The sequence below is a fragment of the Nematostella vectensis genome, chromosome 2 (assembly GCF_932526225.1).
Source record: "Nematostella vectensis chromosome 2, jaNemVect1.1, whole genome shotgun sequence".
Taxonomy (NCBI): Eukaryota; Metazoa; Cnidaria; class Anthozoa; order Actiniaria; family Edwardsiidae; genus Nematostella; species Nematostella vectensis.
In genome coordinates, this window is record NC_064035.1 from 9,305,323 (window position 1) to 9,331,728 (window position 26,406).

Below are 26,406 nucleotides of genomic sequence, written 5' to 3' on the forward strand. Positions count from 1 at the left end.
TTTGACATTTAAGTAAATTCATTTAATGCGAGTTTGAGTATTACTTAATTACTTAAAATGATCTGTATTACTTTAGCAACGGTCAGTAGTGAATTTCCATGAGCAAACCAACCTTCCTTGCAACGTGAAATGCTTATTTTCTTTTGCGTTCGAAGCGCCCCTGATCCTTAGCCCTTTACTAACTTTAAAAAGCCAGAATAAGAGTTTGTCACGAGCGGGATAGTCTATTGCAAGTTTTTTTTTTTTAAATAAGAGGCGCCCACGCCATGTTGAACTTAGATCTCCACGAAGCACCGGATCTTTCCTTTGGTGAATGAGAAAAATGCTATGTTTATACCGCCCAATTTTGTCAACTACTTTTTTTTATAAAGAAATCCTTGCTACTAACTAGCTCTTTGTTCTATCGTGGCTTTACTGCCAATTTTATCAACTACTTTCTTTTTGTAAAAAAAATCCTTGTCATTAACTAGCTCTGTGTTCTATCTTGGCGTTTTATCGTTTTTGTCCATTAGATCCTCCACGTGGCGGAACCTGTGTCTTACGTCCTCTGGGATTGTGTCCAGGAAATACGAAATATCGTCGTGTGATTCGGCGGAATCTCCCCCTCCCAAATCCTCCAAGTCATCCAGATCTGAGTCCAGCCCCTCGTCTCTGTACACTATAAGCTCGTCACGTGACGACCCGCTGGGCTGCCTTCGAAGAAACACGTGCTGCGCACGTGACGGGCCAGCGTTAATCACGTGTCCCGTGACTGGGACTGGTCTGTGATCATCCTCTAAGCCTGGGTTCGAGGTGCCCAGCGGCCTGATTTGAACTGGTTGGATGCGTTCAGACTTATCGTTCTGACGGCCAAGTGTTCTGATGTGAATACTACTCGCCACTGGCCTGGTGATTTCGCCACTAGACCTTGGATTCTCGTGATCACTTGATAATGTTCTTCTGGTGTAGATGCGTGTAGGCTCAATTTGAACTTCAGGATTACCTCCGGTCATGCCACTTTCTCCAGTTTTGTCATTCATTTGCTTTTTTAGTATACCACGTGGTTCAGCCGCGTCCGATTGGCTAGATGGATCCGTCGTTAGGCTCTGGAAGCGTGCGTCGATTTCTGTGGAAGGTCCGCTGAGGTTATCCGTCGATCCCTGGAAACCTAGGTTCGATTTCCCTGCATTTCCCTTGTGAGAAACGTGTACTGTGGTGAGGTCTGTTTTGGGTGTCACCCTGGGAAAGACAAGTTAATCAATAATGGTTTGTTAGGGCATTGATTCTTTCAGCATGTGAGAAAAATATTATATCAAATAGACTCGATAAACGCAGTCGCTTGATGATGGAAAATGTGATATAACTGCGGTGTCCTAATGGCTAATGGCGTAGAGGTATATGACTTTATACTTTGTTATACTACGAAGTTGATAGGCTATACCAAGGGTGCGTGCCTTATCAACCATAACGCACCTGTATTTCATCAGCTTGTATATGTTGAAGGCAGCCGTGTCTTGGCCTCCCAGATCCCTGTCCGTATAATATCGGATGTTCTCACTGTTTCCCATCTCCTCTCGCATGTCAACACCTGACCCACCATCTCCCTCAGTGACAATGACCATGCCGTCATCAGGTACTTGACGCCCAGGGGTGCCGGTACCGCGGGTGATGTGAATGAGGCCACCATTAAGGAATACCGAGCTGCCTACGCCGCTGGCACCCCTTTTGTCGTCGCCAGTGAGTCCGCCGTGGACTCCCACTCCAATGTCGACTTCGTCCACTGCCTCACCTGGGGGTTTTGGTAGCGGCATTACCCTGTCATTTGCTCCCTCCGGCTTTGGCTGCGGCATTACCTTGTCAGCAAAGTCTTCTGGCCTGGAAGGAAAGTAAAAGAACCTCTTTTAAAAAGAGTCCTGTTTCATCTAGGCTCTGCCGTCGCTAGGCCTCATCGGCCCCACTAAAGGCTGAATTAATGGCAAAACACGCTTGTCCGTGACGTTACTTCTGGTTTTATGAATTTTTTTTTTCAACAATTCTTGCTATCGAATACTCGTGAACCCTCGAAAATACAAAAGAATGCCTGATGAAGTAGTAAACTTCGTGTTGAATTTTACAGCCAAGCCGAGCTATTAAGTACAAAGAAATTACAGAGAGGTTTTATTGATTGATTTAGTGATAGATCGTGCGAGTGACCTTATTAGATATGAGCCACTTCACCTTGCCAACACTAGTTGCACTGGTGTTGCTTACACAATTCGTATCGAATACACATGTTTTATTCACTGAGTCGGTACAATCGCAGCCCTAAACCGAACACCAAAGATCAATACCATGATTGTTTTCACTTACTTGACACCATCGCCGCCCAAAAGCTTGTAGCTGTACTTCATAAGCTTCCTTATGTCATACGAGTTCGTGTCGATGTTGTCTGCCTCGGGATCTTGGTATTCACGGATCGTTGCCTGCGCTGGGAGTGGCTTCGCTTCCTCGGGTCTCCTCTTGCATGCGAGAAAAAGCGCTAGACTCAGGAGCCCAAGTAGGAGTAGAATCAACGGCATGAAGTTCCATGGTTCCGTTTCAGCTAAAAAGGTTAAGAGTTTCAAAAAATAAAATATTAGGTAACCGGGGAAATCGTATTTTCCTGAACATAATTTAGTAGAAGTAATTTAGTAGAGCTATTGACATAGATCGATTGATAGTAAAGGGATTGCCTTCTTATCACCATGAGCAAAGGACATCTAACGAAATTTGAATTATCGAAGCATCACAGTGCTAAAGTTTCGTTTGTTTCTTGAAGATTTACGCATAGAGTCACACAATCCAGAACAACTGCAAAGGACGTTTACTTACGTTCGTCATCTTGACGGCGGTCAAACGGTTTGAATTTACATGTGAGGCCGGTATATCCTGGCGGACACTTGCACGTTGGAATGGTTGCGTTCGCCATGCACGTGCCGTTGTTAAAGCAGCCCCCAGGTTCACATGGACACCCCTTGATGACACGCCACTGATACCTGTCCACCGTTCTGTCCTTATCCATATGATACCCATTATACCGGTGATCAGAAACACACCCTACATACAGATCAGTTCGTCAGTTGCATAGAATACATACAATACAAAACAATACAAAACAATACAAAACGCTGAATACAATGGCTGGCTGTCCAATAAACGCATATATTGTAAAGACGCATTTTGTACTGATTTGTGTTCATCGAGTTTTCAAAAGATTGTTCCCTATAGCTGAACTCACCCTCAAAGTCAGACTTTGCCCCAGTGCTATATTGTACAGACGCGTTTTTACTGATTTGTGTTTAGCTGAACTCACCCTCAAAGTCAGACTTTGCCCCAGTGCTATATTGTACAGACACGTTTTTACTGATTTGTGTTCATCGAGTTTTCAAAAGATTGTTCCCTATAGCTGAACTCACCCTCAAAGTCACACTTTGTTTCAGCGCTATATTGTACAGACGCATTTTTACTGATTTGTGTTCATCGAGTTTTCAAAAGATTGTTCCCTATAGCTGAACTCACCCTCAAAGTCAGACTTTGCCTTAGTGCTGTTTGGCCCCTGTGATACAACGATTCTTTCTATATTTCTTTTCAAGTCGTCGCCGTATTGACCTCTACGGACGGACTGGTGGCTGCTATTGGAAAACTCTGATCCGCCGAACTCAGATCGTGTTCCAGAAGAGGAGGAAGACGAAGAACTGCTGCCGAAGGCTGAGCCATTTGACCATCGCCTCGAGCTCAACAGCGTCCTGTTTCGATACCAAACGGCTTGCGAGCTACCGACATTGCCGATCAAGACACGTCTATGTTGTTTGGAGAAAATCGCCCTCACACTTTGTCGATATTTGTGCAGTATTTCCTTCCGATAATCCTTCTTTACCTGGATGGTGCCGTTGACGGCGATGCTAATGAGTGTCACACCACGTTGAAGTGATCTCGCACCCGCAGATGATAATACCTTGCCATCAGGAAAGTGGATGATAGCTTTTCCATCGGCATCTACCACAGCTTGGACAATCTCTAACGCTGTGACTCTAGGAAGCCCCCCTGAGAATATAGCGCCCCCGTCGAGATTCATCAGCTGACTGGACCCTCCGCTACTTCCGGTCGCCTTTCCAGCAAAGTCCAGCTGGAGACTGGCCTTGTTCCCCTTACGACGGACATAGATGTTGTGGTGCATGGATGTATTGAGCTGACTGTTTGGAATACGAATTATTTTTAGGTGGTTTCCAATGCGAAATGCGTATCGAACGATCCGATCCTTAACCTGTGAAGTTAAAATAACACGAATAAGCAATGATTTGCTGACCTCTGCTTACCAGGCAAAACTGAATACTTACATCAACATAGCTGAACTCCGTGCCAAGACTGTTGACGGCCAGGAAAATGCACTGGCTTTTATTTGTGTTCTCGTTCAGCTTTATTCGGAGGTCAATATTGGACGAATATCCACCCTTGATCAGTCGTCTGGAAGACACAAGGTCTCTACGAGTGCGCGAGTGGCTTTGGTCTGTGTAGAAAGCGTGCCTTCGTCTTCTACGACCAAGAAGACCTGATGACACGGACATGTTCGTAAACTTCGATGTAGACGACGTCCAAGATGATGATGATGATGATGATGATGACGAAGATGATGACGACGACGATGATGATGACGACGATGATGATGACGACGACGATGATGAAGATGATGACGATGAAGATGATGACGACGACGAAGATGATGTCGATGAAGATGATGACGATGATGACGAAGACGATGATGAAGATGATGATGACGATGACGAATTCGACGATGACGAGGACGAAGGTGATGGTGACTGTGATGGCGACGACGTCGGTGATATAGATGTCGGTGGAGCTACTGTCTCCCATGTAGGATGTGTGTACATCGTATAACTGTTGGATAAATAGTAGTTTCCATCCGTCGCTGAAAGAAAATTACAGAACAGATTAGTTGATAGTTGATAATTATCAAAAATCTAGAAAAACCCTATTTAAATATCAGTAATCAACAAAGATCATCATTTGCATTGAAGGTTGCACTTGTTATACATCCAGATGTTCCCTAGACGAAGGCGACAAGATGATGGTGATAATGATTATAACACGGATGTTTTTAACGACGTAAGAATAAAGATAACGGCGGTGTGGAATTGATCATTGAACAGATTGCTTATCCTGCCTTACTGTACAAACCAGTTTCTAACTAGAAAGGTAGCTTTCTCATTCGCTACGAAACAATGCCAATATCACGCCAATCTCTAATACTTGAGTGTACAAACGTTACGCCAATCGCAATATTTAAAAGTGCAAACTGTACTTACAATCTTTGCACTCAAAGCCTGTCTTCCCAAGATTGCAAACACAGTAACTGGCTCTGTTTATCTGAGGCTCGCAGTAGCTGTCGGAACCACATGGGGGGCATCTCATTGCTAGCTCGCATCCCTTGGCAGAGTTTACCTGAACAAGCGGCTTGTCCAGGTCGTACATGTCGCCGAAATCAACCAAGTTACGGATACAGCCGACAAATCCTGTGTAGACTAGGGATGGATAGGAGAGCTCTGTGTTGGACACGCCTCCTACCTGTAGTGGCCATACTCCATTTAGGACCCTGTTATCGAGATATGCATGTTAGGCGCACTAACCCATACTCCATTTAGGACCCTGTTATCGAGATATGCATGTTAGGCGCACTAACCCATACTCCATTTAGGACCCTGTTATCGAGATATGCATGTTAGGCGCACTATCTTCAAGATATACAACTATCTCATATTAACTATTTACAATTCAAGTTTAACCACTTAGAATATCCATATTTAAAAATAAACAGGGTGACTTTTTGTCTGAGCATGCGCATCACATCCCATGTCTAGGGCCGAGTAGCGAGATTCACTCACGATGTTTGCAGATATGTTGAACTTTTGGATCTCAATTATCTGCTTTACGCACGCAGGACGGCCTTTTTTCAGAGGATGTCTATATGTCAGTATGTCAGTATTTCAAAGTATCTATAGAGTTCATTTCACAATTCGGCTATTTTATGTTGCGTTTCTCAACTTTTGAATCTCTGGGATATGCAAATAAATCAGGTCAAAAACCCAGAGACAGAATATTACATTTGTGAATTATATATATACATTCTCACGTAGTTTATTCGCAGCTCTTGATATTTCCCCGTAAATTTGGTTGCAATCGGTGTAAAATTTATTGAGAAATAAAGCTATTTAAGAGAAAAAAACATTTAGTGAGCAAGATTTGGAATGTATACAGAAATGCTTTAGTCCGGACAATAGTGAATTACGAACAACAATGGCGCGTTATTTTGAGCCCGTGTTACAAGTGGCCAGTCCAAGCGCATGCTCCTGCAAAAAGTCACCCTGTTCATATTTGATTAAAAGAAACTAAAATACTGCTTTGAATTACCCGGTTAAAATCTATTAGGTTTTATAAGGAAGAGTAAAAAAAACCTTCGTCGTAAGTCTAGCTGAAGACCAATTCTTTATTTCTATAAATTATACCCCCGTTCAATGAGGGCAATTTTGTTTAATAGAGTCCTTTCAGAGTACTTTGCAATATTGTCACTAATAATAGCGAGAAAGAATCTCGCGCGCTCCCTTTGTGCCCGATCTCCGCGACGCCCTGGGTACCCAAGGATGATAATAGCAGTGAATGTTAAGACTTTAGCATGCAATAGCTGCTTACAGGTCTGTGCCGACTGTGGTCCCTGTTATCTGGCAATCGGAGCGATCCTCGATCATGGAGCCATCCTCCTTCACAGTGATTGGTGCATTTTCGCAGTTGTCAATAGTAACCGTCACTTCCTGGCAAGTAAAGTATTGATAATAAAGTGATGAGACTTGAACGTTTTACCATCTATACAGTCTCGACACTACCGTGTTTATCACTGCGAGATATAGACCAAAGCAAACACAGAGAGCAGTGGTATAGATTTATTTCTATTAAGTATCCGGACAGCGTTCCATATTTTTTTTTATTAAAATGGTTTTAAAAATACCATATACTGGCTCATCATAGTTCCTCATCCTTGACTTTAATGAAGACTTGCAGTACATGGTTACCATGGTTACCTTCCTTTTTTTAATGGCAACAGGCCCGTGCACAGGATTTTTCTTTGGGGGGGGGGGGGGGGGGGAGAAGCGAAATCCGAAAAAGTGGACCTAATTTTTCCGGGGGGGGGGGGGGAGAGGGAGGGAGTTCTCTGATAAGAACTAACCACCTCCGAAAGAACATAAAGGGATTTTTTTTATGCCAATAATTCACGGGACGTTTATTGTCGGATCTGGTTACATACCAGAGTGATCTACCTTATGATTTTGAGTTTTGTCTACAAGTTGCACGTCTATTGAGAACCAAAAGTGAACTTTCGGCCGTTGTGGGGGGGGGGGGGGGGGGGTTGCGTTCGCACCCCCTGCACCCCCCTGTAACAAATTCAATTCCCCTGGGAATTCAATTCCCCTGGGCAAATTCAAGCCAAAATAAACAAAATAGATAAACGACTGAGCCTGCACGCCAGATAAGCCATTTTTGACAAAGAAACTTTCTGGCTGATACATAAGTGCTAAATAAGCTTTATGTTGTCGTTATTTTGCCACTGAGCGCTTGACAACCAAATAGTCACGTGATTGCGCAGTTCATTTCGCCTATTGCTAATGCACGACCAAAGGGCAAGTGAGCGACACTGAAAATGACCTTCCACTCTTCTGAGTAATTTTGACGGGTTTCCCTGGATAAACACTTGAATACAGATAAACACTTGAATATAGATAAACACTTGAATACTTTTAGGGGATTTACCTGGCGCACTCGAATGATCTTCAAATGATGCCATTCGCCGTCATTCAGAGTAGGGCCGCGTGTCATGTTCAAGGAAACTGGGGTGGAGCCCAAAGAAATGGACACCGTGACGTAACCGCTCGTTAGCATAACGGCCAAGAAGTCACGTGGCACCCCAGCTGGTACTATAGACATAAAGATACACGTTGAGATGCAATCAAGCTTTGAAAGTATAATCACTGCACCTTAATTTTTGCGAAATAGTTTTTTTTGTATTTCTTCCCATGATAAGAAAAATTCTTTCCTTGAAAAATCCTTCCTTTCTTTAATGAAAAATCCCCCCTCCATGTAAATTTCACGAAATTAGAATAGATGCTTGCTTCGGAAAAGAGTCCGGTGAACTAGGGTTTCCAAAGCAAAAAGAGCAGAACGTATTTCTGTCCCTGGAGGGGCAAACTTATCTTCTTCGGTAACTCCTGCTTTTTTGGAATTTATACGTCCTTCGTTTGTCCCGACGGTGGTTTGAACCAAGAAACCGTCGCACCGGAAATAAGGGTTTTCTTTCTGATTGTCTTGATATAAAAACAAACCCATGCAAGAGCTTGTATAAAACAGCCCGTTGCTTTAATTTCAAGTTTGTTCTACTTTTACTGTGATGCACATCAAAAGTGCATCGTGAAAGTGTTTTAAAACTCACAGTCCGTTAGAGGTCCTTGGTACAGCATGAGACCATCGCTTTCCTTGGTGATGAATTCAAACTCAAAGTCATTTCCGGGAAATGCTTTCATTGTTTTCAGCCATATGTAGGAGTTACCCTTAAAAGACCTTGTCGATTCTTGGCAATACGGTCCACGGAACTTCGGCTCACACTCGCAAAGAACCCCTACGGGTACAACAACATTAGATCGACTTACAGCGTTGGATCCTTCCACAGGGCTTTACCAGCCAGCCAGGCCAGCCTTACCCAGGGGAAGGGAGGGATAACCGAGGGGTATAGGGGAGGAATAGAAGAAATACCAAAATAAATCTCACAACCCTAACAATACACCATCCTAAATTCTATATCCCAACAATATCCATAAGCCCCCAAAACCTAAGGACAAAAAAATCAACTACCCAAAAATACGTTGGACCATCCCCCAACAAGTCATGCTACCACGGCCACCTTTATGTCACCTGATGGAAAGATGTCGTGGCAGATGCCATTATTTAGACATGGGTTACTCGATGAGCAGTTCTTTGGCTCAGGAATCAACGACTCGTAAGATGCCCTATGTGTGACGTCCATAGACACAATCGTCAGTGATTCCGCTGGTGCCGGTACTTGGCCATAATCACCGTCCACTACACGGAAAGTGCTCGCGGGCTCTGTGACTGTCGTGCACACCCCAGAGAGAGTCCTGTCGCCTGAACACTTGTCAATCCGAACGGTATCTACGTTAAGACCTACAGACAAAGCGTTATCAGATTACACACTATATTGCTAGTTCTTAGTGTAACCCAGATAGGAAATAATGATTCAAGGCACCAGTCTGGGACCCTGCAGACCAGGAAAAAATATTTTTGACTAAGTACGAATAGGACAGCTGTACCAAAGCTCCCTTCAAATAAGCGATCCTGCCCAATAAGCGCCTCCCCCTTTTGACGTTTTATTTCAAAATACCAAACTGTAATGTAACGACTGTAACGCAAACAAATATGAAATTGATAATGGCTATCTATGTATGCCATACCAATAGAAGTGAGCTGAGTTTTCTTGTTCATGATTTTAGCGCTGATAGTATCGACTGACAGGAACCCCTGGTTTTCTCTGATCGCCAGCTGAATGTCCACTGATGGAAGTGTGGTCTGGTTTTGCTGGATGCCGAAGATCACCACGTGATCCCGCGGAACACCGAATATACCGGCCAACAAGCGTTCCACCTATCAAAGAAAATGTCTGGTGAGTTTTTGTTATCACAGTGAAACACCGTAGAAAACAATTTGCAACATAAAATTGGTCTTAATAACGGGGGATGATTTACAGAAAACTCATGGCATCTTTTGATATCCAAAGGGGAAACGTTTTGCTATGCTGTGGCGTGTAATTGTTAATAAACCAAAATAACTTATATTTTTCTGTATTATTTGAAGTTATTTGGTAACCTTTTTGCTTTCAACTCATCTTAAGATTTTCGTCCTGCTTATTTTGTATGGAAGTATGAATGATCCTACCGTGTAATAATAATCTTGCACAAAGAGCCCAGGCTTGCGCATGTCAGTGAGGCGCATAGTGGTGCTGGCCAGTACTGCTTGCGTGCTCACGTTGCGTACAACCACCCTAGTGGTGGTCTCCACGGTCTTCGGAGCCTTGTCCTGTCTTGGTACCGACTCGGTGACTGATGCTTTCACCACGTACTCCCCTAATGGGATCCCATGCGATGCAGTGATGGCCCCAGTCGCGCTGTTCATGTCAAGGTACGCACCAGGGGACTGTGAAGTCATTTTGTAAACGTTGATGTCTCCGTTGTAGTCGTCATCTTGGTAGTAAGGACGTCCGATGACTCCTCCTGCAAACGCTCCGTCCAGGGCGTTCACGATTATTGTGTTATTACCGTCGATCGGCTCGTGCTCGTTAACGTCTAAGACATCTACGTAGATATAAGTGTAGTTCCACATGGCTGGGCGTCCGCTGTCAGACGCGTTTACCAACAGCTTGTAAAATGGCGTCAGCTCCCGATCAAACGTTCCATACGCGAACACCTGCGCGGTGTTTGAGGTCACAGTCGAATCTTTGATCCTGAATTGACTCGATTGCTTTGTGTTTATCAAGGTGAATGTAAAAGGGGGCCCGTTTGAGGGCATATCCGGGTCTGTCGCGCTTATAGTCGTCACAAACTGCTCAGAATCGATATTCTCGCGCACAAATCCAGAGAAGTACGAGGGCTGGAAGTGTGGCCCATTATCGTTGGCGTCTGTGACCGTGATTTTCACTATGCACTCATCAGACTGTCCGGACGTGTCGTTAACGACAACGATCATGTTGTAAAAACTCTTTCGTTCCCTATCAAGCTTCCCTCGCACGGTGATTATGGCAGTCATCTTCTCTGACTCGCTTTCAGTGATGGTGAACATGTTCTCTTCATCCCCACTTGAGATCAGGAAGCGATGAAAGCTGTCTACTGTATCTATATCCGTCGCCTTGATCGTGAGTACAGAATACCCATATGGGACGTCCTCGCGTACGCTCGCCTCGTGCACCTTCTGCGCGAAGCGCGGGGGATGAGTATTATCATCAGTAATGTTCACAAAGACATAAGCGAGATTGTCTGCCAATAACTGCGGCATTCCCATATCGCTCACCATTACAATTAATTCATAGCTCTTCTTTGACTCGAAATCCAATATTCCAGATACTCGAACAATCCCTGTCCTCGGCTCGATAAAAAAGGCGTACGGTTCATTGCCCTGGACTATGAAGTAATTCATCATTCCATTATACCCCGTATCCTCATCTGTTGCCTCAACTCTCGTAACAGCCACGCCTGTTCTTGTAGACTCCGATACTGAGGCGTAATAATACTGTCGCACAAACTTGGGTTTGTGGTCGTTTTCGTCTTCAAAGAATACTTGCAACACGGTCGTGCCGCTTAGTGCCGGCTGGCCTTGGTCTGTTGCTCGCACAGTCACCTTAAAGCTATCTTCCTGTAACGCTTCTCTGTCCACCATCTTGATGGAAGTCACGAGGCCCGAGCTCGAGTCGATAGTCACGTACCCGCCATTGTTATCTTCCAGGGAGTAGATAATCTTGGTATTCCCCCCGGCATTAGGATCATCGTTGTCTATGGCTTGCATGACGGTCACGTTTGTACCAATCGCCCGGTTCTCGAACAGCGCTGCATAGTACGGCGGATTTGGGAAGAAAGGAGCCTGGTCGTTGATATCGACCAGTGTTACCATCACCTCGGCGCGACCCTGGTTTTTGCCGTCTGATGCGTAAACAGTAAAGAAGTAATACAAGAGCTTCTCCCTGTCCAGTGGGCTGGCCCCGCACGTGATCTCGCCAGTGGAAGAGGAGATGCGGAAGTACTGCTCCCCACGTTTGTCTATTGAGTATGTTATGGCCTCTTGTACCGGGGGAGAGTCTATATCTATAGCGCTGACGGTAACGACCGATGTTCCGGCGGGGGATTCCTCGCGCAATGATACCTCGTACACGAGCTTGCTGAATAACGGGGCGTTATCGTTAGCATCTGTGACCTGTGGATATGTCATAAATGTGAAGGAAGCCGGGGGAGTGTGGGTCTGGAAAAAACCTTAAATGCTTTATTATAACTTTTAAGTAAGTATGAATTATTTATGAGAACTAAAAATGAATAAAATTCACTGTTAGTTTTGAAATGTAAAAACAACTCCATTTTGGGGGCTCAAAATGGGTACAGAACAGCTCTACTTTGGAATAGGTTTGTTGGTTGAAACCAACACCTTAATTGGAGTTAAAGTAACACCCTAGAATTAAACGTGTCGGAAGATTCTAGAAGAAAAAGAGATCTGCCCCTTATCATTACTCACCTTAATGGTCAGAAAGCCAAAGTCACTAGTCTTGCCATCTGAAATAGTAAGTCGAAGCTTAAACTCTCTTTGCGTTTCATAGTCCAGTCTGCCTATCACTTCCACAAGCCCGTAGAATGAGGACTGCTGCGTCACTGTCACCACCCTAAACTTGTGCTTCTCGTTTCCTCCGCTGATAAAGAAATGCATACTCGTATCGAACACCATGTCGCTGTCTAAGATCACTGCCTTGTAAACAGAGCTGCCTATTGGCGCGTCCTCTCGGACCGAAGCCTGCAAGTTCTTGTCAGGGAACGAGGGCGGCTGGTCGTTAGCATCGAGGACATCAATCTTGACAAACACCTGAGTAGAGAAGGGTGGGGTTCCAGCGTCTGTAGCGATAGCTGTCAGGCTGTAGCGGCTCTCTTCCTCCCTGTCAAACACTACTGCATTTCTAATGGTTCCCCTTTGAGTATCAATAGTAAATTTCTGGTAGTCTCTGCTAGGATGAAGAGAATATGTCACCCTACCGGTGTCTAGGTCTTCAGCGTGCACCCGAATTATACCGGTTCCTACGGGAGAGTTCTCGAATATTCTACCTTCGTATGTCTCCATGTTGAAGGTCGGTGTGTGGTCGTTAACGTCTATTACGGTCACGTTTACAAAGCACGTACTGAACAGTAACGTTTCGGATTTGTCAGTGCTTGACTCCACAGCTACAAACTGTAACTCGTAGTTATTGACGGACTCATAGTCAAGTTTCGATGAAGTGACGATACTCCCGGTGTCGATTTCTATGCCGATCTCCTCCTTGGCGTTCGGGTTCTCGTGCAGTGGTTGATACATGATCGGGCGATTGTTTTGTGACACGGCGCGAATCTGACCTATCGTTGTTCCTACAGCCGCGTTCTCGCGTACGGAGATGTTGTACAGGTGTCTCTCGAACATGGGCGGTTCTACGGTGGTCACATCTATAACGACGAGAGTCTGGCGGTCTCGGTCATCTTCGCCCACGCTAACTGTTATTGGCACTGGATTTGAAGATTGTACTTGAAGTGTGACGAACCCGGTGAAACTTGACAAGTCCGTTTTCACCGTAACTATTCCAGTGGTCTTTTCGATGGCAAATTTATCAGAAGGTTCTACAAAAGTGTATTCAACTTTTGCGTTAGACCCCGTATCGAGGTCAATGGCCTTGACTCTTACCAAGCTATGACCAACAGGCGCTTTCTGGTACACACTGGAAACATAGCGATGGATGTGGAAAAGCGGATAATTGTCATTAGCATCGACCACACTGACGATTATCAAGCAGTAGTTTATGTTGCGAAACAGTTCGTTGCGTCTGTGACCCCCATCCTTTGCTCGTACCACGATGTACTGTTTGCTTGTCCGCTCTCTGTCCAGTGGGTACCGAGTCTTTATTACTCCCGTAGTGTTATCGATACTAAAGTCCGTGAACCCTATGACAAGTTCGTACTCCACCTCGCCGTTCAACCCTCTGTCCTCATCCGTGGCTTGTACTTGCATCAACACCTGCCCAGAAGGAAGGTTCTCAGCTATTTCTTTCACCGTTCTTGACGACTCCCCGCAGTCCGTAAACTGCGGTTTGTGATTGTTTTGGTCGATTATGTCTAACAAAACGTCAGTCGTTGCCGTAAATATTCCGTCTGTTGCTTTGACTTTGAAGTTATATTCCCATACGTTGACGGGCGCTTCTCTCGACAAAGTTATGATACCACTGCTGGGGTCAATGATATAAGGGCCACTGTCACCCTCTATCGTGTACGTAATGGGATCGCCATCTCTGTCTGTGGCCGTAACAAACGCCAACTCGTTACCGACCTCCGCAGTCTCAGAAATCTGAAAGACATAGTTACTTTGTGCAAACACAGGAGAGTTATCGTTGACTGGCAGCAGGGTGATGTTGGCATAGCTCTGCATGATATTAGGGCTACCTCCTTTGTCTTCAACTTTGACGACTAAAACCACCCAGGAGGACATTTCATAGTCTAGGCTAACCGCCGGCGATATGACACCAGTATCAGGAGAAATCGCAAACATGTCAGTGTTGTCTATACTATAGGTCAGCTCGCCTGGGGCACATAAACAACTTTTGCTACAGTCACAGTCTGTGGCTGTAACCTGAAGGATTGACGTTCCCACCGGAACATCCTCATTAACGGCGGTCGTGAACAAGGACTTTGTAAACTTGGGGTAGTTATCGTTAATGTTCTTCAGGTGTATAATCACTGGAATCTCGGTTTGGTGGCCTCTCGGGATCAACTCGGATGCTGTCACTGTAAGGTTGTACACATTTTCGTGAATCTCGTAGTTCATAAAATTGTTATGGCGAATCTCGCCTGTCAGAGTTCCGATCTTAAAGCTATTGCGAACATTCCCACTCGTGATCTCGTAAGCGATGAGTGCTTTGGAGTAACTAACGGCCTTCACCGTCCCGATGAGCTCTCCGCCATGGGAGGTTTCCGCCGTTTCAAATCGGTACATGTTATGGTCGTTATCAAGGACCTCAAAGATAGGCGGAACCTCAGCGACATGCACAACCATTGGTATAGTCGTGCTGTTTAACCGAGGGATCCCGTAATCAAAGGCATAAACATCGAACTCATATGACTCCTTGTTCAGGTTTCCAGTCGTCTCAATCATTTCATCTACCGGGTTGATCCCAAAAGGGCCGTCACGTGGTACGATTTGAAACCCTACCTCCCCGTTACGTTCGTAGTCCAGGTCCAAGGCATTTAATGACACCACAGGGGAACCATTCAACGAGTTCTTATTAATTCTCTTGTAAATGCGAGTAATACCCGTGAAGCGTGGTACATTGTCGTTTACGTCTATTACGGAAATGACCACAACTCTGTCAAACACTCTTGGGCTTGAGCCAATTGACTCAGCTTCTCGTACAGTTAGAGTATACGAAACTTGTTTCTCAAAATCCAGTGGTTTAGCAACCCGGATGTCGCCAATTTCATCTATAGAAAAGGCAGGGTCTTTAGGATATGTGATTTTAAAGACGCTTTTCGGAAATACCTTTGGCACAAAAGTTACGATCATTCCGATGTAAGCATCCTCCCGGACTCTGCTTTCGACTGGCAACGCTTCGCCAAGTTTCTCAAAATTTAGCGTGACGCGTGACGAGGTCACGTGCGGAGGGCTTGCTGAGTCACGCACTGTCACAGTAAACGACAGAGGCTCCGTGATATCATTAACGGACCTTGTTGGTATGAGCTGCCCCTCATCGTCGATAGTAAATATCCTTTCCCCTTCATCTGAAAGTTCGTAGGTCAATCTGTCCCCGGCGTCCTTATCATAGACGTCAAGCTTAACGACTGGAACTCCTGCTACTAAAAACGGCTCTTCCACTCGAAGCATCACCTCTCCGCCAACTTCGCCTGCAAACACAGGCGAACAATCGTTTACATCTTCCAGGTTAACGACTAAGGTTACCACATCCGCGTTACCATCTGTGTCTTGACCTTTTATTCGCATAGTAAAGGTGCGTACGTCCTCGTAGTCCAACTCCTTGAGGGCCAGCAGATCGCCTGAGAGCGAGTCCATACGGAAGTAGCCTTCATCATTACCTTCCAATATACGGTACGTCATCAAGCGCGACGACGTCATCTTGACGGTGGTGACGCGGCCACCCGGAAGAACACCCTCTTTCACGTTTACTATCAAGGGAGACACTGGGAACTTCGGTAGAAGATCAGCCAAGATAACGAACACTATTATTGTTGACGTCCCGATTCTTCGTGGCACACCGTTGTCCGTCGCCTTTAAAGATAATTTGTGTTTAATCTTCGCTGACGAAGCAAGTGGCCTAGCGAGTGACACCAGTCCGTTTTCGGAGTTGATTTTAAAGATCCCGTCTTCGTTTCCTCCCGTTATGGCGTAGGTGAGTTCTGCGTTGGATCCCGAGTCAGCGTCAGTCGCAGTCACTTGAAAGACGTGAAAGTTTACTGGGAATTGATAAGGTACGGACGCGAGATACTGGGACGAGGAGAACCGAGGGGCGTGGTCGTTGACGTCACCCACCGATACTACAACTTTGGTAATTGCTGTTGGAAAACAATAGAATAATTCAGACGAATCTTTGGGATAGATGCATTGTAAATGGCCCTGCATTTGTCAAACTTTTAGTTAGTTGATATAAATTGTGCAGCAAAAATGGAAGTTAGAAACACTTTTTGATTTCATAAAGACAAGACTAAAATCAAGAACATTTGTCCTTAAACAGTGATCGTCACTTTCGAAACACGAGATACAGTAAACTTAATGTTATATGCCCTTAGTATAAGCGCGAGACCGAAGGTGGGCGCACCTTCGCGGTCTCCGCATCAAAACTATGGAACAGTTTAAGTCTAGATGCCAGAAAAGTAGACTCTCTTAGATGTTTTAGAATTAATTTATGGAACAAAGCTCTACATGATCAAAAGTTTTTGCAACATTTTAACGTTTAATTTTTATAGTGTTTGATTTATGTTTATTTGGTTTTCTATAGCTTAATATAAATATATCTTTATATATACATCTCTGCCATTTTTATCATATATTTTTAGTAAGTGTAATTGTAAATTTTTAGTGTGTAATATTTTAGGTGAGGGCCACAAAGTTATAAGCCGATTGGCTATCAAGTGCTTTCTCTTTAAATAAAGTCTTTATTATTATTATTATTATTATTATTATTATTATTATTATTATTATTATTATTATTATTATTATTATTATTATTATTATTATTATTAGTATTATTATTATTATTATTATTATTATTATGATGATGATGATGATGATGATGATGATGATGATGATGATGATGATGATGATGATGATGATGATGATGATGATGATGATTATTATTATTATTATTAGATCGAAACAAAACTGAAAGCTACACCTTCTTAACAATCTGGATATATTCTATTGTATAAGGCCTATAATACCTGCGTATTTTGGCGTTGGGCCTCCATCCTCCGCTTTGACGTACAACACGTGTTTGTTGATGTCCTCAGCGTCTAGCTTTTGTACGAGGGTAATGACTCCGGTGCTTGCGTTTACGGCAAACAGGCTTGAACTTCCTATATCTTGGGTCTGGATGATGGTGTAAGTAATGGTACCGCCTACACCGCCGTCCAGATCGGTTGCAACGACTTTCACCAATTCTGTACCTGGAGCTAAATAGGAGGAAATACCTTTGTTGGTAAGAACTGGCAATGGATTGTCTAAACGAGCAACTTTTACGTGACAGGTTTTCCGTGCGATGCGCCGGTAATGCTTGTGGACAGCGGCGATACAAAAAATAACAAAGCTCGCCATCACAATGGTGCCTCTGACACAGGCAGACCGTGGCAGCAACAGCAGCAATAGTGGCTTTTTTAATAGTCCACGAGCACGAGAAGGAAAGAAAGGTAGGGGCCTAGGAACTACTCATCGGAAAAAAACTTGTCAAATTAAACTTGTTGGGCGAATACACGATCAACTTTGTGCACTTGCCAAGTAAACCCTGCCTAGTAAAAACAAACACGCCAGCTTTTGAATATGTCAAGTAAAAAGCCTTGTCAACATTCCTCGTATACACGAGCTAATTTTTTTTGTCAAGTAAAACATGTCAAGTAAAAACTTTCAACTTTCCCCGTCTACACGAGCTTTTTTTTCTTGTCAAGTAAAAACTGCCCGTGTAGACGGCCCTATCGAGTATTTAACAAGGTATTTACGTAATGTCATCCACTCTAACGTACCCTGGTCCTCGCGCACCTCCACGTTGTAGACGGGTTCCATGATAGGCCAATTGTCGTTGATGTCATTTACGGTTATCTGTACGACTGTGGTGTGGTTGCTTGTCCCATGACTGACCATGGCGTCCAGTGTGAACGAGGCTTTCGTCTCACTATCCAGGGCTTTTGCTAACGAGATCACGCCTTTGCTGTTTACACAGAAAGTGTCGTCGATGTTGCCTCGTGTTATCGAGTACTTCAGCAGTGTGTTCGGATCTGCGTAAGTCGCTGTGATAGCTCCAATCTGCACAATGACAACCAGGTGCAAGTGTTTGTTATTGTGATAATGTATTCTGTATCCTAATTACCTATCCCATGACCTAGGATTGCATCTGAGAACTTGAGCCAACATTGATTTGAAAAGGGCGGTAAGACTGCCGTTACTGGGATGTATTGAGCGATAATGTATCGAAAAAGGGACGGTTAACAGGTTGTTAACAAATATATTGACAAATATCAACGTACCTCAGTGCCGACTTGCTTGTTCTCAGGGACACTAAACTCGTATTTGGGTTGGGGAAACTTTGGTGGTTCGTTGATATTGAAGACCTTAATGACCAGAGAAGTCGTGGTAGACTTTCCTCCTCCATCGGTTGCAACGAGAGCAACTGTATACTCGGCTCGATCGCTATATCTTGAAAAAAAGAAGTACGTGATAAGCCTACGTGATTAGCCTACGATCCACGCGTAAAAAACGCGTTTTGACGGCTTGATAAGAACACTAAACTTGACGCCCGTAGAATATAATGCTGGATTCGTTAGCCTTTGTTGGTCAAACAAGGTCGAGTATAGAGTCCTAAGTTGATTTTTCTTGAAGCAATGTAGAATCTTATTTATGAACCTTATATATCAGTGAACACCAAGCAATGAAACGTCATTAACGATTCTAGGATACGCATCCAGATGCAAATTCAAAATATTTGAGCTTTAGTCAGAGTGAGCTTCAACTTACTTGATTACTCTCGTGGTCTTCATCTGCCCAGAGCTGGCGTCCAAGGAAAATGGCAGGTCGCTGGGGGGATTGCTGGAAACTGCGTTGATGGAATACCTGACTGAACCGAATGACTCGGAGTCTGCATCAACAGCAAGGGCCTGGAGATAGGAGGAATGTCATTGCATAACACTGATAAAATGATGTGTGAAAAGCGAGCAAAGCAAAAGTAAGGTAGCACGTGGCCGCTAAAAGCTTGCATGCTTAGCTTTTCGTCTTGTTTGGAAGGTTATTCAATATATCCCGCCGCCAGGTATATGTTTTCTCGCATTACAATAGGTTTTGCGTAGTCATCCCCTGAACAAACCCCCACCCCCCTCCTCCCCCCCGCCCCATCTAACACGGAGCCAACCTTCCCTTTCAAACACCCATAAAATATATGACTGACAGATCTTCTATGCTCCGAAATTCCCTCTGTTGTGGTGTTGGTGAGGGAGGTAGGAGAGGGACTTTCTCGTATATCACATAATACGTAAATCGCCTTGCCTTGAATACGACCGTCTGTTCCGGTGTGTAGCTATTTACTGTGACAGTGGTGGGATTGTTGTAGAGCAGGAAGACTGGCGAGTTGTCGTTAACGTCCGTAAGAGTGATAGCCACTGCGACCTCAGCTGCTATTTTTGGTGTGTAGGTCTCGCATGTTGCCCTTACATTCAGTACATAGCTTTGCAGTACCTCGTAGTCAAGGGGCTTGTTAACTGCTATTTGACCTGTAGTACGGTCGATACGGAACGCGTCGTTTTTATTGCCTCCTACTATGGAGTAAGTGATAGCGGCTGGTCCTGTGGCGGTCACTTGGAGTACGCTGTTACCAATGACTAGAGATTCTTGTATGGTCTTGGCATAGTTGGCTTCAGCGAATTTGACTGGCGTGGTGATGGGTGTTATGACGGATACGGTGACGGACACTTGGCTCTCCATTGGCGGTGAACCTTTAATAACAAACTAGTCACTTAAGCACACTAGTAACCTTGCATTCCTACCAACCAAGTAAGAATCGAGAGTGACGGAGTTCACCCCCAGCCCCCTAGCTACCTCCTAAGAGAAAAGGGTCTGATAAATGGGTACTCTCTCCGCTCAAAATCCTGGGTAAGGGCCTGTTTTTGATTTTATAACATTGAAAGAATCCTCATTCGAATTCAAAATTTAGTTTTCACTAATAATCATATCCACCTCCCATGAGTGCAGCGCCGTAAGATGAATTCCTGTAGCTTTGATCTTTGTCACCAAAAGCACTGATTACAAATGATAATGTATTTAGGCATAGACTATTATTTTAACTGCTAGTTACCTGTGTCGGTGGCTTTGACGGTAAGCTTATACTCGTTGTTCGCTGCCAGCAAGTTTGTGCTAGTGATAGTTCCTGTGCTTGAATCAATCTGGAACCTGAGATAGCAAGTTCGTAAAAAAAGGTGTATTTTTTTGTTTTATGGGATAGTATATAAATTGTATAAAATAGTTGTGTACTATCTTTTCCACGTTAATAACATTGAGTATAGAGTACATATTATCGTTAAATGTCGTTCCTACCAGGTCTGGGAGGAGGTTTCTTATCAGAACGCCTGGAACTACGCTGAATTGAATGTTTTAGCACATTTAAAGGCATTAACGCATTTTATATCACTTGCCGAAAATTAGGAGATACAAAACCAAATGCCTAACGACTTACTAATCCACAAATAGAGTTTAATAGAAGGGTTTCTCAGTACCCCTCTCTACACTTCCTTCTTTCCATGCCCCTGTCTTATACCTGTTTTGACCGCTTGAGTCTGCATCGCTGACGAACTGGAAGAGAACCTGCTGGTTGCCCTCCTCCTTATCGAGGTCTGAGGCCGTCACTGTTACTATTGGGGTCCGCGTAGGCGTGTCGCTGCTGACGGTCGCCCAGTAGCTCGCCTGTGTTATTTCGGGAGCATGGTTGTTCACATCTTTAATTGAAAGATCCACCTATAGTAGACATTAAAGAATGCCGATCAACTACTCTTTATTGGCAAGAAACTTCAAAATAACAATCTACGAAATGAAGTCTGGTACGTTATTGACGATAGGTTATTGAGAATATCTTGGTAACTCGCTTGAATTAGCCGATGCTTCGTGTGAATGCATTGAGCGGGAGCATAAAATGGCGGCGTGATTAGCCTTCTTTAATTGCATTTGAAGCAAGGACGCTTAGTAGAGAAGCGATGCTACCATACGGATTGGTCTACCAATTTGTTGAGACATTATGTTCAGATACGTTCTAATGAGCGTCGACTACGGTATCAGGAGCTATAGAATCATAAAGAACTAGAAATGCGCAGTTATTGCTGAATGAGCTTGTGACTTCCCAATGGTTCTCAAAGCCAAATTGACTCCGATAATCGATTAAAAAAGCTAAGACTAAAGTACCACTATGCGACTATTTCCTGGCCAACCCTGATCTACCTTAGCTGTCGCCTGGATATTTGGGAACGCTTTGTTCGTCACTTGTACAAGAAACGTGAACTGCGTGACGGAGTGATGCTCAAAAAGGGACTTGATGACGGTCAGGCGGCACTCGCTGTCGCTGCGCTCTACCCGGAAGTGCTCCAGTACAAACATTGACGTCACTTCCATTAGAGAGCACTCGAACTGCTCAGGGTTGGTGTCGTCATCGACGAACTGGAAACCTGAGCTGCCGTCGAGGATGGTCGTTCCGGGTGTCGTGCCTTCGGGAACTGTCAGCGTGTACTCGGGTTTAGCGAAGCTTGGTAGGTCGTCGATGTTGCTTATTATTAGCTTGACATTCGCGGATGAGGTTTTTGCGTTTGGTGTTTCCGCTTGTACTTGTACGATATACCCATTCTCAAGTTCATAGTCAAAGGAGCGCAAAACGGAGAACTTCCCTGGAGGAGCATAACCAAATGTAGGTTACAGACAAGATATAATATGTTATGTTGAGATATATATATATAGATGACAATAATAGATAATCCTATGTGATCTGCTTTATTATGACCATTATAATAACCTTTTGGTCTAGGAGTACCTACTATATTATAATAAAAGAAATGACTGGGGAGTCCTTTCGAGGTGTGGTGTTGTTTTATTGTTAGATTGATGGATTATGTCATAGAAATACCGACACAGTTGTTCCTGTGATAACAAAGAAGTGGGACAAGTGCGAGTGACAAACCTGAGTGTTGGTCCACCGCAAACTTTCCATTTCCTCCGCCAGTGATGGAGTAAGTAATGCTGCCAAGGTCTCCGTCAGTCGCCGCAAGACACACTAGACTGTCAAAAGGACCTGAGTTTTCAGGCACTTTTATCTCGAATGCACTGGTCGTGAATCGCGGAACGACCTCCTTGGTGCTCTTTATCAGGATGTTTACCAGAGTAATTGCTTGACGTGTTTTATCGGAAGCTTCTATTATCAGCTGGTTAAACTCCTGGTCGCCCCTTGTCTTTGCCGGTTCTCGGGCAGTGCGGATAACCCCGGTGCTTCGTTCCACCTGGAAGAGGTCATTGACGCCTACGTTGACCAGTCTGTACTCAATCTGCGTGTTCTCGTAGTCTGTTGCATGCAATGCGATAACAAAGGTGTTTTCTGGGGACCCGTCCAGGACTGTTGCACTGTACGCAGGCTGAGTAAACTCCGGGTACATGTCGTCCACCTTCTCTACTTGAATCAACAAGTAGAACTTGGAGGTCCGTGGGAAGGTTCCCTTGTCGTGCGCCGCTATAACGACTTCCACGACAGGGTTGGTCTTCCTGTCAAACATGGCCGCAGTAGTGACAACCCCGGTGGTCTCGTTGAGTATAACGTAACCCACACCCTCGCCCGCTACCATGGAGTACTCAAGCTCGCCATCGGGACCGCTGTCCTCGTCAGTCGCCTTCGCTGTGAATATCGAGGTTCCTAATGCCGTGTCTTCTTTGACGCTTATTGCCTGCGCTTTTGGGTCAAAAACTGGTAAATTCTGGTTCTCGTCCACGTCCTTGATGTACACGATAAGCGGAGCGGAGGCCGAGAGGGCAGGACTGCCTTGGTCTGTTGCTGTCACTGTAAGGTTGATCACTGTTGGCCCTTTTTCATAATCTAACGCAGCTGCTAACGTGACGACGGCTGAGTCTGGGTCTATGGCGAAGAGCCCGGCTTCTGGTCCCGACAAGGAATACCGCAATCGTTGGTTCGGCCCAGGCGGGTCGTTATCCGTGGCCGTTGCGAGAAACACGAAGCCATTTTTCGGTAGATCCTCGCGGACTGTTGTGGCGAGCGCCTTGCGTGTAAAAACCGGCGCAGTATTCGCCCCAGGGTCGGCAGAGTCGGCCGGCGGGGAGAATTGCGAGTCCTTTATTGTTAAAATGACTTTTGTGGCAGCCTCGCGCCTTGGTGAACCGCGATCTGTCGCCATAACAGTTAATTGATAGCTCGATTGCTTTTGATAGTCGAGGGTCCCCACCAAAATAACAACCCCAGTGATAGGGTTCACTGTGAAATAACTAGATAGCGGACTCAGATAATAGTACACACTGCCGCTCATGCCTTGGTCTGTATCCTTAGCGTGGACGCGAGCAACAGGCGAGTTCAACTGAGTCTCCTCCATCACCATCGCTGTGTACTCCTCCTTCTCAAACTTCGGGGTGTTCTCGTTTCTGTTTTCCACACTTATGTGGATCTGCGTGGTAACCGTCCTTGCCGGGCTGCCGCTGTCTCTAGCTTCCACCACGAGTTTTATCGTGTTCGTGGCATCTCGTGTAATAGGTAGATCGGTGGTTAGTATTTGTAGAAACCTTTCTTCCCCTACATTTATGGTAGAGGTTTTGAAGTAGCCTTTCTCATTCCCTGAGATGATAGTGTAGGAGCTGATGCCACCGGTATCCCTATCTTCTGCATGGCAATTCTCCAAGCCCTTCACAACGGTGTCCTCCTTCGATCCTTCCATTACAGTCCCGTTATACACACTAGAGCCAAATGTGGGCAAAAAGTTATTCGAGTCCTTGATAGTGACAAGAAGCGTGGTGGCCGTGCCACCAAACGCCTGAGCCCTCTGCCTCTTGACAATCGTCAGCGTGAACGTGTTACTCTCCCCGATACGGTATTCGAAGGGTTTTGCAGAAGTTACAACTCCGGCATCTGACGCCTTGAATAGAATGTTTGCTGGCTTGAGAGACTGCATATAGTACGCCTTGTCCAGATAATAGTACTCTCCGCTCGACGGGGACGGAAATCTGTGAATGACATACCCACTCGGCTTGGACTCTGGAATGCTTTTCTGGATTGTCTGACCAAGCGCCAATCCACTCCATAATAACACTATCCAAACCGTGAGCATGTTTGCTGTATTGTATTTAACTGAGTACTCCGCAATACCTTAACTGCGAGGCTTCCTTCCCTACCATTGGAACGTACGTTTTAGCCTTCGGCTTAAGAATGTGATTCTAAATGGATCCCACGCTACAGGTCTTTGAGTGCATTCTTGGCTTTTTAAGTGATTTCCTAGCGGGGATCCAAACCTCGACGCATCAACAAACTTGCCGTCTACTCACGAAGTACGGATGGGATCAGGTTAATTGGGTGCAAACCTCTAAGATCCAACGCCCATGCGTTTTGACTACATTTCAATTGTATTCGTTTGTGTATGCTTTTAATGACACCTCGTTTTTTTTTGGTGCGCTTTGGGTGTGAGCAAAAGGGCGCGTATGATTTAGGCGTTGCATTGTTTGATGAATGCGTTTTGATATCTTATAGTCAGTTAATACACCCCAAGTACCAAACGTGATCATGAGTACATGTAATTCTACATAGAATCCGCACAATTGTTTTTTGTAGATGAAACGGGAGCTTTCTACTGATTTCTAGCCGTTCTTAAATCAGTCTTAGCAGGTGGAGAAACCAAAGTTTTTAAATAACCGACCTGCCACCTGTGACCTCCACAAACTGACCACTGTCTCACACAATTACTGATAGACAACATATTTAAGACGACTCTTACCTCATTAATCCGAACATACGATTTAAACCCGACTGATTTGTTAATACGTAACTCTTTAATGAAACGCAGGACAATACTCCCAGGTTACACTATTTTCATACCACGCCTCTAGAAGGAGGTTTTTCTATTGTTTATGATACTTTATAGAGCTTAATTAACTTGTTAAATAAACTATTAGAACAAGCGCTATTTCCTGCTGCGAATTGAACTTATCATAATTATCTCTGTGTGGTGGCTATTATATTTGACACGACAGCCATCTTGTGCAATCTAACAAACTGACCTAAGTGAAAGGACAGTCGGGTTAAAATATTTTTCTAACCATACTCCTAACCTTCATTGTCACCAGTTTACTTCCGGTCGATTTCGTAACAATCTTTGGTGATTTTTAACGGAAAACGCAAAAAAATATTTCAAAAGTGTAAAAGCAGTGTGTTTATTGGAAGTTTCTTTGAGGTTGTGACTGATAATTTAGAGCGGATGGTCTGTTAAATAAATTGTCTCTTGTTTGAGGTTTCCGTTCGCCCTCCGGAAGTACACTTGTGACAATGCCGCTTTCACATTTATGTGCTAGCTTATGCCGAGAGGTTTGACTCAAACTTGCTAACATGAATCAGCAAACACAGAAATTCAGTTTGCCAGATAAAATTATGAAAACATGGCTATTTTCTCGCTTTTTAACGTGCTTACATTTTTTGCGCACTTTTTCGTCTGCAACAGTTTTCAGTTTTTGCGCTGTTCCTATTTCTGCTCAGTGCAAATTAAGCGCGAAAATCCCCTCATGCACTGAATGCCAACTGGTAGAGAGAAAAAATGCGTCTGAGCCGTCAGCCACCTGCAACTACAGACAAATACAAGTCTGGCACACTTGTGGCTTATAGACTCACGGCACTTGTCTAGATAAATACATTGGGGCGCAGCTGCTGTTGCCTTGATTAAGCCGACGCAGCTCGTTTATCAATTGTTTGGTATATTCCTATCCCCTACAAGTAGAGTTAAGGGAATCGACCGATTTTAACAGGTGCAAAAGTTAATGAATTATTGATTTCTAGACGCCACTTGCTGGTGGCGAATGTCTAACCTGTAATGTAATGTTCTATTCTGGTGCAAACTGACCAATCAGATAACTATAATACCGCGTAAACGAACCAATTAGAATCAAATACAGGGCAAATGAAACAATCAATCGAGGGATGTATAAAGTCTGATTTAGACAGCATGATTTAGTTGTATGCGACTTGCCTGCAACACCTACAACTCGAGTCGCAGAGTTTAAATCAACCTACGTCTCCTCTACTACGTAGCGTGTAATTCAGGGCTAAGACATGTCGTAAGCAGGTCG

The 26,406-nt window shown here is 44.4% G+C and overlaps 1 protein-coding gene across 1 annotated transcript; it reads right to left on the minus strand.

Moving 5' to 3' along the window:
* On the minus strand, positions 1-26,398 carry LOC5521237 (protocadherin-like protein). The gene is made up of 23 exons (XM_048720773.1): positions 22,265-26,398; positions 21,535-21,974; positions 20,861-21,057; positions 20,402-20,496; positions 19,495-20,042; positions 19,072-19,211; positions 18,585-18,753; positions 18,084-18,363; positions 17,289-17,519; positions 12,346-16,403; positions 10,009-12,033; positions 9,528-9,717; positions 8,971-9,240; positions 8,492-8,677; positions 7,816-7,979; positions 6,703-6,821; positions 5,322-5,608; positions 4,335-4,924; positions 3,517-4,261; positions 2,830-3,054; positions 2,329-2,560; positions 1,453-1,854; positions 1-1,218 (listed from the first exon to the last, which is right to left on the minus strand). The coding sequence occupies exons 1-23, from the start codon at positions 24,402-24,404 to the stop codon at positions 480-482; spliced, it is 14,472 nt and encodes a 4,823-aa protein (XP_048576730.1). The 5' UTR covers positions 24,405-26,398; the 3' UTR covers positions 1-479.
* Positions 26,399-26,406: the final 8 nt, after the last annotated feature.

Excerpts from the sequence above, each read along its gene's own strand:
- LOC5521237 (XM_048720773.1), bottom strand. The coding sequence starts at position 24,404 with ATGCTCACGGTTTGGATAGTGTTATTATGGAGTGGATTGGCGCTTGGT. Across the intron at positions 16,404-17,288 it reads CCCAACGCCAAAATACGCAG|CAATTACCAAAGTTGTAGTA; the intron begins GTATTATAGGCC and ends GTTTTCCAACAG. Across the intron at positions 12,034-12,345 it reads TTGGCTTTCTGACCATTAAG|GTCACAGATGCTAACGATAA; the intron begins GTGAGTAATGAT and ends ACATATCCACAG.